The 12,956-nt window shown below is 34.6% G+C and overlaps 1 protein-coding gene across 1 annotated transcript in view; it reads left to right on the forward strand.

Moving 5' to 3' along the window:
- LOC149158833 (nucleolar protein 56-like) overlaps positions 1–6,109 on the forward strand; it is a 78,670-nt gene extending 72,561 nt beyond the window's left edge. The window contains exon 9 of the mRNA XM_089436330.1: positions 5,467–6,109. Within this exon, the coding sequence (XP_089292456.1) occupies positions 5,467–5,801 (335 nt within the window). The 3' untranslated portion in view covers positions 5,802–6,109. The remainder of the gene's footprint in view (positions 1–5,466) is intronic.
- The last annotated feature ends 6,847 nt before the right edge of the window (positions 6,110–12,956 follow it).

Genomic DNA, 12,956 nt, shown 5'->3' on the forward strand with positions numbered 1-12,956 from the left:
TCTTTCCAAAGATGCTAGATGTGAAGTTGCCCCATTCCTTTGGAAGTGCATTGAGCACTATGGTGGTCATTTCTTTATCGAATATTTCTCCGAACTCTTGTAGCTGGTCTCTTATTTTTGATACCTTCATAAAATATTGGGCTATTCCATCTTTCTTTGAGGTCTTCATTTTGTATGGCTCGTTCCTCAAAGATATTACTTCTCCTGCAGTACTTATAGAGAACAATTATATTAACTTGTGATATATTTCTTTTGATGTCTCCAACTTTGATACATATAGTATGAGGGGATCCTTGATGGATTCTATGAGAATCCTTTGAGCCCTTACTCCCCCTTTCATATACTTTGCTAGAGATTGAGCTTCTTCCTTTGGCGGCTTAGTGATTGATCCCTTAACATGTTCAACGACTTCATTTTCTATAAGGATCAAATTTGTCCTCTTCATCCATGCACGAAAGTTTGATGACCCAACCAACTTATTGCTTTCCTGGCAAAATGAAGTCATTTTTAACAGACATATATATAAAGATACTTGTGAAGATATTCCTTGATGACACTATCTTCAACTTGATGCCTTCTTGATTTTTGATGATGATGTTAGTAATAGAAGATGTCTTCTTGCAAAAGTGATCCTTGGCTCAAATAGAGGGAGATCCCCTAGATTCCTTGATGATGACAATGCTTCTTCTTGTTTCCTTGGATATAGAGTGTGGTGGCCTTCCCAAGATACTTCAAATGTAGGGTCTTTCTTTGATTGAGTGGATTAAGGGTCCTTGAGGTCTTCTTTCTTTTGAAGATTATAAGCTTCCCAAGAATGCTTCAAGTGTAGAACCTTTCTTTGGATGAGCTAGGGTTTTGAGGTCTTCTCCTTATTGTTGCTTCTTGATGGTGTGGTCCTTGAGTAGTCCTTCTCAATGCTTCTTAATTTGTTCAGTCCTTATGAATCCCTTCTTGATGATTCAATGTTCTTGATGTTTCTTGAATGATATTCTTGTGTTTCGGTCCTTGAGTATCCTTCTTTAAGCTACCTTTCCTTGAAGTAGTCACCTTAGCTCTAATTCCATGTTGAGAAATATAGGGCAGCTAGATTAGGTGGTTTTTCTTACTTTGATAACTGTTTTTGATGTATTTTTACTTAACTTGATTAGCTGCTTCTTTCACTTGCTTGTATTTAGTGTTCTTATCATCAAACAAATACCAAACAATGAAGAAAAATGAGACAAGAGGACACAAAATATAGGCAATCAGCCAAGGCCAAAACATCTCCAATTGAGAGGAAAACCTGCAAGAATTCTTCTCTTCTTATAGATCTTCAATTAACGAATTCCTAGATCTTTGACCCTTGACCAAGGCCCTCCAAGACCAAGTCAAATCTTTCATGCTTTCCAGCAACTTCTGCAATTTCGATCCCCAACGAATTGTTCTGCAACTTCGACCAACAAATTCTTCTACAACTTCGACCCAGCAGCTTCAGTGCTTCGGCCTTTCACAACTTTGACCTCGCTGCAGCTTCACAACTTTGATGCAGCTTCACAACTTTGATGCAACTTCACAGCTTCTATGCAACTTTACAGCTTCGATGCAGCTTCACAACTTCTATGCAACTTTACAGCTTCTATGTAGTTCAATCAAATTTTCATCTTGCCCAGTAACTATAAAAACCCTAACACGAGAGAGGGAGAGAAAGGCTCAAAACTTTGATCTTGATCTTCTTCTCCTTTTTCGACCTTTTCCAGCTTCTATCTTGTGGAGATCGAACTTGCTTGAGAGTGTTAGAAAATCGCAAAGGCAGAAAGATTTTCTTATACTTGATAATTACTTGTGAGATTCTTGTGTTCTTATTAACTTTCTTTGGTTCTTCTTTTATCTTAATTCATCAAGCAATTACCAAAACAATAACATGAAGATCAAGGACACCAGATGTAGGCAGATAGCCAGGGAAAAACCCCAATCTTGGGGAAAACCCAGTCAACAACTCTTCTTTCAATAGTTTTCTTGAGATAATCCAAGACTCTAGACATAGACACATACTTCCTCCACACCAAGTCAACCCTTTCCTTTTTTAGCAGATGATCACTTTCCAGTACTGTCTGCAACCTAGATGCAACAGTAGGAACAACAGTACTTCAATGCAGTGGTATCTTCGACCCAACAACTTCGATCTTAATGCAACATCTTCAACCTTGAAGCACCTAGTTCTTCGACCTTGAAGCAACACTTTGACCTTTATGCCGTATTTCGACCTTGATGTCGTAACAAAACTTCTTGATGCCGTAACAGAACTTTGACCTTGATGCTGTAACCCAGAAAATCACACGTTTGAGAGAGAGAGATAACCCAAAACCTTTGATCCTTCAATTCTCCTTCTTCCACTGCAACTTTGCACTTTTTCATGGCTTCTTCTAGGAGATCGAACTTGTGTGTGTGATTGTTCTCCAAATTAATAGAACTACTTCAATAAATAGGCTTCTAGTGAGGTCAAATTACCTTTCTTGAGGCCGAGTTGGTGTGGAGGTGACATAATTCATTTTTGACTCGTTTTTTTTTTTTTTTTACATGATTCAAAAGCCCAAGAAGGGCCTCTTTAAATGTACAATGACTCTATTGACTTAGAATAAATCCTAGAAGTCCTCAATGGGGACTTTGACCTAAAACATGATGACCCAAGCATGAAACCCATGCTTTAATAAGTCGTAATAATAATAATAATTTTTATTTTCATTTATTTTCATAAGTACATTTTATTATGACTCATACAATTATGAAGACCGGACCTAGTTACATTTTTCAACAGAGTGTTCAAATGAGGTCGAGTTCCTTCTTATTTATAGGCTTTTGAGGGGTATGAAATTATGAATTGCTATCTTTAAGCCGACTTGTCCCTTCATGTTGGCCGACTTGATTTTTGCACCATGATGAGGTCTTGGAGGGTCTTTCGACTCGAATAATTTTTCTTTACAATATGTAACATACCCAAAATGGTCTTTCATACATGACAATGAGTCAATTGACTTGTAGACTCAATGACAAGCCCTAGAAGCACTCAGTGGGTGCTTGACCTAAAAATAAATCTCCTTGAGCATGATACCCATGCCTCAAGAATAATAATTTTATTTCTCTTTTTTCATTAAATACATAAAATCATGATTACGTATGTCATTATGAAGACTGAATCTAGTTACATATTTCAACAACTACAAATTTCAGTCAAGAAGTATGTTTTCTGTTGATCATGCGAAGGAAGGACAAAACTAAAGGACAAAGATGAGGAGAAGCCTCTCTCTTGATTAGCCCTCGCTCTTATGGTTTTTATCTTGTTCTTGGCTCTCGAATGTGTGACAATGAAGGCAGGACATTTGATTGCAGAACCAAATTTATGGAAGGCCAAAATTTCTGTGGTGAAGAAGAGCAGCAGAGGACTGAATTCTGAGGATGGCAGAAGGCCTAATCTATTCTATGGGCAGATGACTTAACTAGGAGGATGGACAAGGTTTGACCTAGTTGTTGACTAAGATGTATCTCTGTTGAATTAAATAATCTTTATTGAAAAGGCTGTTCTGTTTTTCCCCAGGTGGGTTTTCCCTGGGTAAACTCGTGTTCTTGTGTGGCTGTATCTTTATGATCCTTTAGCATTTTGTTTTACTGTTGATGTCTTCTGTGTAATTGCTTAATAATGGAATCATGGATAAAAAGGTGTAAAAGAATTAAATTCATTAGAGGCATTTATCAGAATAAAAGACCCTATAAAAATCAACAGTTTCTGATGGAAAGTGATTAGTATGGATTACCTTGTGTATGCTATATCAATCAATGCTCTCTATTTGTGCCCCTCATGAACAATGGGGAACGAAAAGGCCTCATGGAAGGTCACACTGGACTAGGGGCAACAACCTCTCAGGTGAAGGACGGGAACAAGGATACAATCGAGAGCAGTCAATTATTCAGGGAAACCCATGATTCATATTAGAATGCCCTTAACATTAAATGAAAGCACATGATAACATAAATGGTTAGTGTGCCTTGTATAGATGACTAGGTAAGGAAGAAAGCACCAACTGGACATATGTGGAGATCTCAGTGACATAGCGATCTGTGGATTATTGATAGTGTTGTTGGCTGGCAGGGTGGTCATATAGGAGAACAAATTTCTCCTAGGGGTTACCCACTTGGGTGAGTAACAGTCCCAATCCAAGGGTAATGTCTTAATGATAAAACAAGAAGTCATTGTGCCTAAACAATCGTATGAAAAAATAATGCAAGAGGATGGTAAGCTATGGTAAGAATGTTCTAATGAGAAATATACTTATTTAACGAAATTTTAATTTTAATTGTAGTAGAAGGTAAGTGAAAGTACAAGCATGCAAAACAAAAAAAAAGACTAGATAGCAAGTGATAACACCTTCCTTTGTTGTGAAAATGCAGGTGGTGAAACACCCTTTTTTGTCAAAATGCAGCTAATGGTAAAACTCGAGCTAAAGTCAAATGTATAAGCAAATAGGGCCAAAAAGTAAATGCAAGACGTACAATAAAAATTGAAAATAAACCTGGAGGCTGTATGGACCAACTTCTAATCTTTCTGAATGAATTTTTTTGATTGGTTAGCCATTTAAAAACTGCAGGGTAGCTCTTAAATAATGTTTATTTTGGTAGATATGTAAATATTATGTAAACAATAGAATAGACTGAAAGATCAAAATCCAGATCTTGAGGAACAAAACTATTATTAATATTTCAAATTGGAAGAGTTACATCTTGCCCATAACAGACTTGACATATATGCAATATGCATAGCAGGACAAATCCATGATTTAGAGGCATGGTTTCGTATTTTTAAATAGGGGATATATTGTTTTGTCTTCTTTCATAAAATAATATATCCTAGTGCAGTGTAGTACCTTGAGCTACTTTTCCTATGTTTTCAGTCTGCAAGCAGAGTTCCGTAAGTTATTTTTTCAAAAGTTTCGCGCTCTGCAAACCTCTCTTCATTGCTTTACCATAGATATGAGTGAAGTAGTTGTGTATTTAAGGAATCCCACTGCTCCTCGTAATGGCATGCATGGACTAACTTTACACAAAATGGATAAACCTCTCTTCGTTGCTTTACCAAGAATAGTGCAAAACAAGTTTTTATTACTGGTACTCTAGCAGTACGCCTAAACATGGTAAAACATATGGTCAAAAGTAATCCTTAATCATCGATGTGCCAATTTGTTTATAATATTGACGCATTGAATATTTTGGTTATGTCTACCTTTAGTAATTTTCCATATATCCCTGAGATTTGGATAGTGGCAGCCAAGAAGAAAAGGAAGAAGACAAAGGATGACCAAATGGAGAATGACAAGAAAGAAAATAAATATTATCTTAAAGAGAATAATAAGAAACTTGCTTCATCATAAACAAGGTAAGAGCAATGCAACTTTTGCAGTTATTGATTTACTATGGGTTTACTGTGTGTTTTGGCAGGTGAAAAGAAGAAGAAGAAGAAGAAAACAGACCAAATGGAAGTTGATCTGTTGAAGCAAGCACCCGAAGCAGAGGAATTTGCCGGATCGGAGAAGAAAAGAAAGAAAGAAAAGAAACGTCTTAGAGAGGACATTGATGCTAGTGAAGAAAATGGTGTTACTGAGGAAGAGCTGGTAGCTTCTCCAGAGAAAAAGAAGAAAAAGAAAAAGAAAGTTGTAGATGATACGGACAGTGTCTTGGAAAAAGAAACTGCTGTAAATGGGCTAGGTACTGTTGAAGGTGAGACAAAGAAGAAGAAAAAGAAGAAGACAAAGGTGAATGCAGACACTGATTAGAGTAGACTTTTTAAGGTTAATGTGTGAGGATGTCATGGTGATAGTACTTTGTATGATTCCAACCTAGATCATAGCAGTGTGCATTCTGCTAGTTCAGGAAGCCCGAAGAATTGATCCGAAGGGCTGGTTGGGGAATTTCAATTTTGTAGTTTAAAGGAATTTTTTTAATGTGAACGTTCCATTTCTCTTGAATTTCAACCTTTTGTGATGCTTTGGGTGAGATCAAGCTGGAATTTTAGTTAGTGAGAGTATTTTCCACTTGCAAGTATTTTATATTAATCCAAGTGCTATGAATTTTTCCTGTTTAAGGTTTCCAATGTTCTGCTTATGTAATGCACCTTATGGTAGTGTCGTTTTCTCTCGATCACTCGCGAGTCAGCAATGATTGGCCAGTGCTTTTAAACTTGCATTCGAGAAAATATGCTGAAGGTTTACTATTTTTATTCTGTACACAGTTGCCTGTTTTTTATATCAACTTTTTCTTCTTGTTCCTTGATTGTTTATGTTGCTTGACCATTCGGTCATCCACCTTCTTGCCCAATATGTAAAGTTTGTTCAATGGTTCAGAGATTTTGGTTCTTCACCCTGAAGCAAATGCCACCCTTTGACGCCCAGACTCATCAGCATACCACATGCAGCAGATTAACTTCAATATTTTAGTACTTGACCTACCTTGTGGAAGGAAGAGATACATGTCATAACGTAATAATGTTTTTTGTTGCTGGCGATTTAAAGAAAGAGACATGCCATGGTTTTGAACTTGTAAAGAGTAGTAAAATAACAAACCACCTGGTGATGAATATATGGAGTCATCAAATATTGGAATAACCTGTTATAACAGAGGTTTTGGTTTGTGTTCATCTTTGACTTCGGTGATAATGGAATTTTGGAAAATCCACGTTAGTGGGAAAGAAGATAAAATTCACCATTATCTTTAGGGAAATGTATAATTTGAGAATTTTAAACTTGTGTAAAATGTAATGAATAAATGCAATGTATAAACTTCAGATAAAATTAATAAAATTGTATATAAAATGCAATGTATAACATCAGATAAAATTATAATAAAATTTCCGCCCATGGTTGTTTATTTGTTTTTAAGACATCAAATTTGATTTTGATTGATCAATTTGTTTTTTTGGGTGCTGTCATAATATCTCTGGATTTTTTAAGAGTGTTTAGTTCAAATTGGGCGAATAGAATTTTGGAAAATTCATGTAATGGAGAAAGATATTGTAAAATTCGCAAGTTATTAAGTCTAAAAAAATTCATATTTTTCAAAATTTAAAAATTTATAAACTCAAAAATTTCAAAATTTATGTTTATAGAAAATTCATGTACCAATTTATGAAAAAAATATATTTAAAATATATAATTATGTTTTAGGTTTTAATGTTGTTTGCTTATCATTTTATAACATAATCAAAATCATTTTTAATTAATCAAACTTATTTTTAATTGAGTTTTGTAAAGCATTTTTAAATCTATTTGTTTGAAATGATATGCCTTATTCTAATGAAGCTACAATTTTGCTCGGAAAACAATAGAAATTTCGGTAAGATTTTGAGAAAATGCATAATCTAGATTACAGCTGTTAAGCTTCAGGATTTTGGGTGCTCAGGGGTTCTTGATGGTGCTGAATCTATTTCCAACATCAAAAAAAATAATTCAAACACTAATTGAATTTCTTGAATATTTATCTTTGCCAGATTTTGGCAAGAATTTTTCCATTTAGGTGAAATTGTAGCCTCAGTAGACAACGCTTAATGATATTTGTCAATTTTTTTTCCTTAATATTCAACAAAGTAAGTATTGAATGTCATTTGCATCATGTGCTATTCTATTTTGAACCTCTTGGAGTAGTAGGTTCTCAAAGGAGTAAGGTTATATGTTATACTATTTGGAACCTCTTAGAGCAAGGGTCCAAAAGGAAAAATAGTAGGTTTTATATATCAATTTATTATTATCTTTTTACTTGTTTTATACATTAATTTATTATTCTCTTTTTAACTTCATGGAGCATTGGAGTAAAACTCAACCTTTTATCCTATTTTGAACTTTTTGGAGTATTAGGTTATTAAAGGAGTGTTATATTATTTTGAATCTCTTAGAGCAATGGTCTTAAAGAAAAAACAGTAAGGTTATATACATTAATTTATTATTCTCTTTAATATCATTTTTATACAGAGTCCATTCATGATTTTTAATTAATTCTACCGAACTTATTGTGTCAAATAGAAATAGCTATTAAATTGCATTATTTGATTAGCAATACTATAATGTCCACTGGTTATTCTTGCAAAATATGCCTCAATACATTTGTTGTGTAGCCTTTATGTTTGGAAGGCTAGGCTTCTATAGTTAAAAACATTTTAATGTTGGCATTGCTACAATACATAAAATACCTGCATCAACATTTTTTTGTTATTGTTTTTTGCTCTGGGGCCATGGTACTAATGATGTGATATTTTGTGGAATCTTCCGTAAAGATATAAATGTAACTTTTGTTTGTTTTCTTTTCTAACATAGGGAAATGGGAGTCCATGTCATAGCAAAGAAATGTGCATATAATATTGAGGGGGAATACTGTGGAATTCCGTAAGTTATCAAATCTATTTTGACTCTAAAGTTTGATTAAACTTAATTTTTGGTACTCTTTTTACTTCGTAAAAACTGTGGATGAGTGCCTCAATGTTTAAATGGAAATCATCCTCTCTCTCAGCCCTAGGGCGAGAGTGATGGTCAATACAACAATATTCATAGGCACGTAGCCATCAAAACAATATTTCTCATCATCATGTCACTCGCAAAGACTCAAACCTGAGTGGGGAAGATAACAATCAGTGTTCCCAACCATTGGAGATAACCCCAATTGACATATGAGTGCCTCAAATTAGTGTTTACTAGTAATGATATTGCAAAGCTCAAATAATCCAAAATTCATCCTCCATTCCCACAATCCACAATCCTACCCCACCTTTAAGAACAAAGAAATGTTTTTATTAATTTTGATACCCGTATATACATGGTTAATAATTTCCTTGTATTGTAAAGTTTTCATGGGTTTACATATAGTTGGGGGTAAATATAATATTTGGTCACACTATTGAAAATACTAAAGACAAAATAGTAAGGTTAACATTCCAAAATAGTGCCTTTAGAGTTCAAATCACACTTGCTTTTGTGAGATATGGGGCTTGGTAATAAGAAAATTATCCTCTGACTAACTTTACTACTAGTTCTTATCCCTATGAAATAGGGGAATCACTTGTTTATTAAAATACAAGCTGAAAGGTGCAAATGATGCAACATTTGTGTGTGGGCTAGGTGCGAGTTTAACCACTTTTAAATTCTCAGAGATATATACCCTTTTTTGTGTGACAAAAGAGTAATGTAGAACAAAGCATTGTGCTTCTTTTCCTTCTTATTTTCTTAGATTTCAATGCAACATTCATCAAGAGACTCCTAATCCTTGGGTTTTCACAACTCTTGGATTATTCGATGATCTTGTTTGCTTTTTCTCATTTCCCTAGTCCATATGAATTGATTCTCTTTTCTTTTTTGAATGATCCACGATCTTCCTAGTTGATAATATTGAATCCCAGGTTACATGTCGATGAATTTAATGGTTGCAAGGACGTCTCCTTAACTATGTTGATCGCTATATCAAGAGCAAAAATCAATCCCACTACATATTATTGTGAAATATTGCAAAAAATTGCCAACAATTCCTTTTTGTCTAGTAGTTGTCCCATTCCCCAAGCTTCATTTCCTTAGTATCATACGAGTCAAAGAATGTTATTGGCAACCATGCAACTCAACAAAAACCAAAGCACTAAACAAAAACCAAAGCACTATTCTTTAACAATTAAATTTAAATATAGTTGCACAATATTTAAACCATTTAAAATAAGTGTTCGACAAAAATATAGATAAGAACAAATGAAACACTACTATGGAATCACTCATTTTTTTTTTGGATGAGAAGGGATATCTAATCATAAAGACAACCACATGAGAGAATTGATATCATTAGAATATTAAAGATGTGGCCCAAATGGCTTATTTATGCTCTCTTGTTTTTTGGTTACCTGCCACACTCTAAAAAATAATTTTATATATAGCGTTATACAATACAAATATAGCTCCTTAGGTCACTTCTCACCACAATATATGTTAGGGTCTTGCCCTAACTCTCTTAGTTGGTGTGATAGGTTATTGGTTAATGTATTGTGGGCCACATGTATTAAATAAGGCTCCACGAGGTAGTAGAATGTGAAATCAATAAATGTAAATGATTTTATTAAAGAAGGTCCACTAGTTAATTGTTGATGCCTCGTTAATGAAAGTTTATGTCAACTATAAATTATATTTAGGAGTAGTTGCTATGTAATTAGTAATCAAGTGAATATTATTGTATATGAAACTCTTCTTTTGTTGGAGGAAAAGACAAGTGAACATTGTATTCAGGGTTGAATATCAATAATTGTTTTATTTTGTTGCTATATTTTAATTTCTTTGGCTCTGAACATTGTATTTCAACTAACAAGGAACACCACAAGTGGCATCAGAGGACTTTTTTATGCTAACATGTGCTTCAATTTTATATTCTTTTTGTTGGCATTGCTATCATTGATGACAAAGGAGCAAAAGGAGTGAAGGATTTGAGCTTGTTGTGCGTGTGATGTCAGTTTTATTATTGTTGTTAGTTGCAAATATTCCTTTTGGATGGAGATGTTGTGATACTTGTTAAACTGCATACATATATTTCCATGTTGTGATGTTACTATATTGTTGATCACTGTTATGATGATGTTGATGCTTGTTATGGCTTGATGCATTATGGTTTTGTGAGATGCAGTATGGTGCAGAGATTGTTGTGATGGAACATAGAGGTAAAGGCAAAGGCAAAGACATGAAGAATATTCTTAGGCTTGTGATGTTATCGATGTTGATGTATTGCTGAGGTATGTTGCAAAGGTTGCGGCTATACGTTGCAGAGGTTCAAGTTGAAGAAGTGGTTGCAGTGTTCTCGTGACAGTTGAAGGTTTCATGTTTGCACAATGTAATTCCTATTCACTTAGTTCAGTTCCTATTCAAATGTTCATTGACAGTGAGTTTAGCAACAGAGGCATGCTCCTGAAGATGCTTGGTGATTTTGTTGACTTGTTATGATTAGAACAAAGGAGTTGTAATGCAAGAGAATACAAGTTAATGTGTTGCAAAAGAATATTAATGAATCCTATTTGAATAAGTTGAAATTATTTTCATGTATTTTTATTATTCAAAGAGATGAAACATTTTTGGCACTGAAGAGACACCTTTGGAATGCAAAGAGACAAGACTTGTCATTTCAGATTCATGTGTGGAATACTAACAACCATCAAAGTTCATTTATAAAAATGTGTGAGGTTCGAAGGTAAAAGATTCTAGAGAGTTAGAAAGTATGTGAGAGCTGATTGAATTATTGTTTGTGCGTTACCTAGCACATATGAAGTTGATGTGAAACATATTTGAAGAGGAGGAGAGGGAGAGATAGAGATGGAGGTATGCAAAATTGAAGACTGGGTAAACCAACATGTTGTTTCTTGTATGTAGCAAGGGATTGTAATCTCTTTTTATTATATAGCTTGATAGAGAATATGTTGTAGCGTGTTGAGGTAGGAGCCTCCTGTGGATTGTAGCCTACATAAAACTTATGGGAGTTGGAGCTTCTTTGCATGTTGTATCTTGTAGAAGAAATTGAGGCAGTAGCTTCCTAGATGTTAGAGCCTACATAAAATCATATGTAATAAGGGAGTAGGAGCTTGCCTTTGCATCAAAACAATAAAAAATCATGGTGTCCTCCCTTTATGAGTTTCCATTTATATCTGGTGTCCATATGTGTTGCTGTTATGTGTTGATGTGATGTTTTGGCTTACATATTACTTGCTGTTCACATATTAAATCCGTTGTTCATAATGTGTTAAGCTGCTCATTTCACAATTCAGTTAACCATTGATTTTTTTTAGAATTTATGTCCATGAATGTACTAAACTGATTCACCCCTCCCTCTCAGTTTAGTCTAGTTCCCAACACTTTTAAGGCTAGTGATGTGTTTCAAAGTTTTTAAATAACATAGGGATTTTTTGTTCAACGAGTGAACTTGTATTTGTGAAAGAATACATGTAGAAATATAAGAGGCATTACCTTGTTGGACACCCAATTTGTGACCTTTGTTAGTACCCCTTTGAGAAGTACCACATTAGACATCATCACACATATTTTCCTTTCACATGCTTTTGGGTATATTGAAAGCTCCTTAGATGCACTTGAAACCAGTATTACATTATCATGTTAATTTTCTTGTTGCTATAATACACCAAGAGTAGTGCTCGAGGAGATCACTTTCACGTGCTTGGGAATCAAATAGTATAACTAAGGGTATCCTCCTTGGTGCCATGAAAGATTTGCCCAAGTAATATTGTTAGAAAACTTGACACATCAGAGAGATATAGCACTTGACACCCTTTTTGTCCTTAGTGTTGAAGAATGTAACTAGGTTCGGTTTTCATAAATTGTATTTGAGTCATAATGAAATGTATTTATCAAAAGAAATAAAAATAAAATTTTAATATGACTTATTAATGCATGGGTTTCATGCTTGGGTCATCATGTTTTAGGTCAAAATTCCCATTGAGGACTTCTAGGATTTATTTTGAGTAATTAGAGTAATTGCCCATCTAAAGAGACCCTTCTTGGGATTTTGGATCATGTAAAAAGATTAATTATCGAGTCAAATAAGGTGTTTGTTATCTCCACACCAAATTAGCCTCAAAGAGATCAAGTCAGCCTCAAACAGGGTAATTCGACCTCACGAGAAGCCTATATATACAAGCAATTTAAATTCATTTGGAGTACTCACACTCATAAGTTTGATATCTAAGAGAAGAAGATCATAAAAAGTGCGAAGTTGTTGGAAGAAAGAAGAGCGAAGTTTCTGGGTTTGTCTCTCTCTCACTCGTGTGGATTTACTGGGATATTCACTGGAAGGATGAGGATACCACTGGGTCGAAGTTGTTGCTAGGTCGAAGTTATTGTTGAAAGGGTTATCATCTATAGAAGGAATAAAATGATGACTTGGTGTGGAGGAAGTCAGTGTCTAGGTCAGGAGTC

The sequence above is a fragment of the Pinus tabuliformis genome, chromosome 5_2 (genome assembly GCF_031772625.1).
Source record: "Pinus tabuliformis cultivar Carrire ecotype Pingquan chromosome 5_2, CPIR1, whole genome shotgun sequence".
Classification (NCBI taxonomy): Eukaryota; Viridiplantae; Streptophyta; class Pinopsida; order Pinales; family Pinaceae; genus Pinus; species Pinus tabuliformis.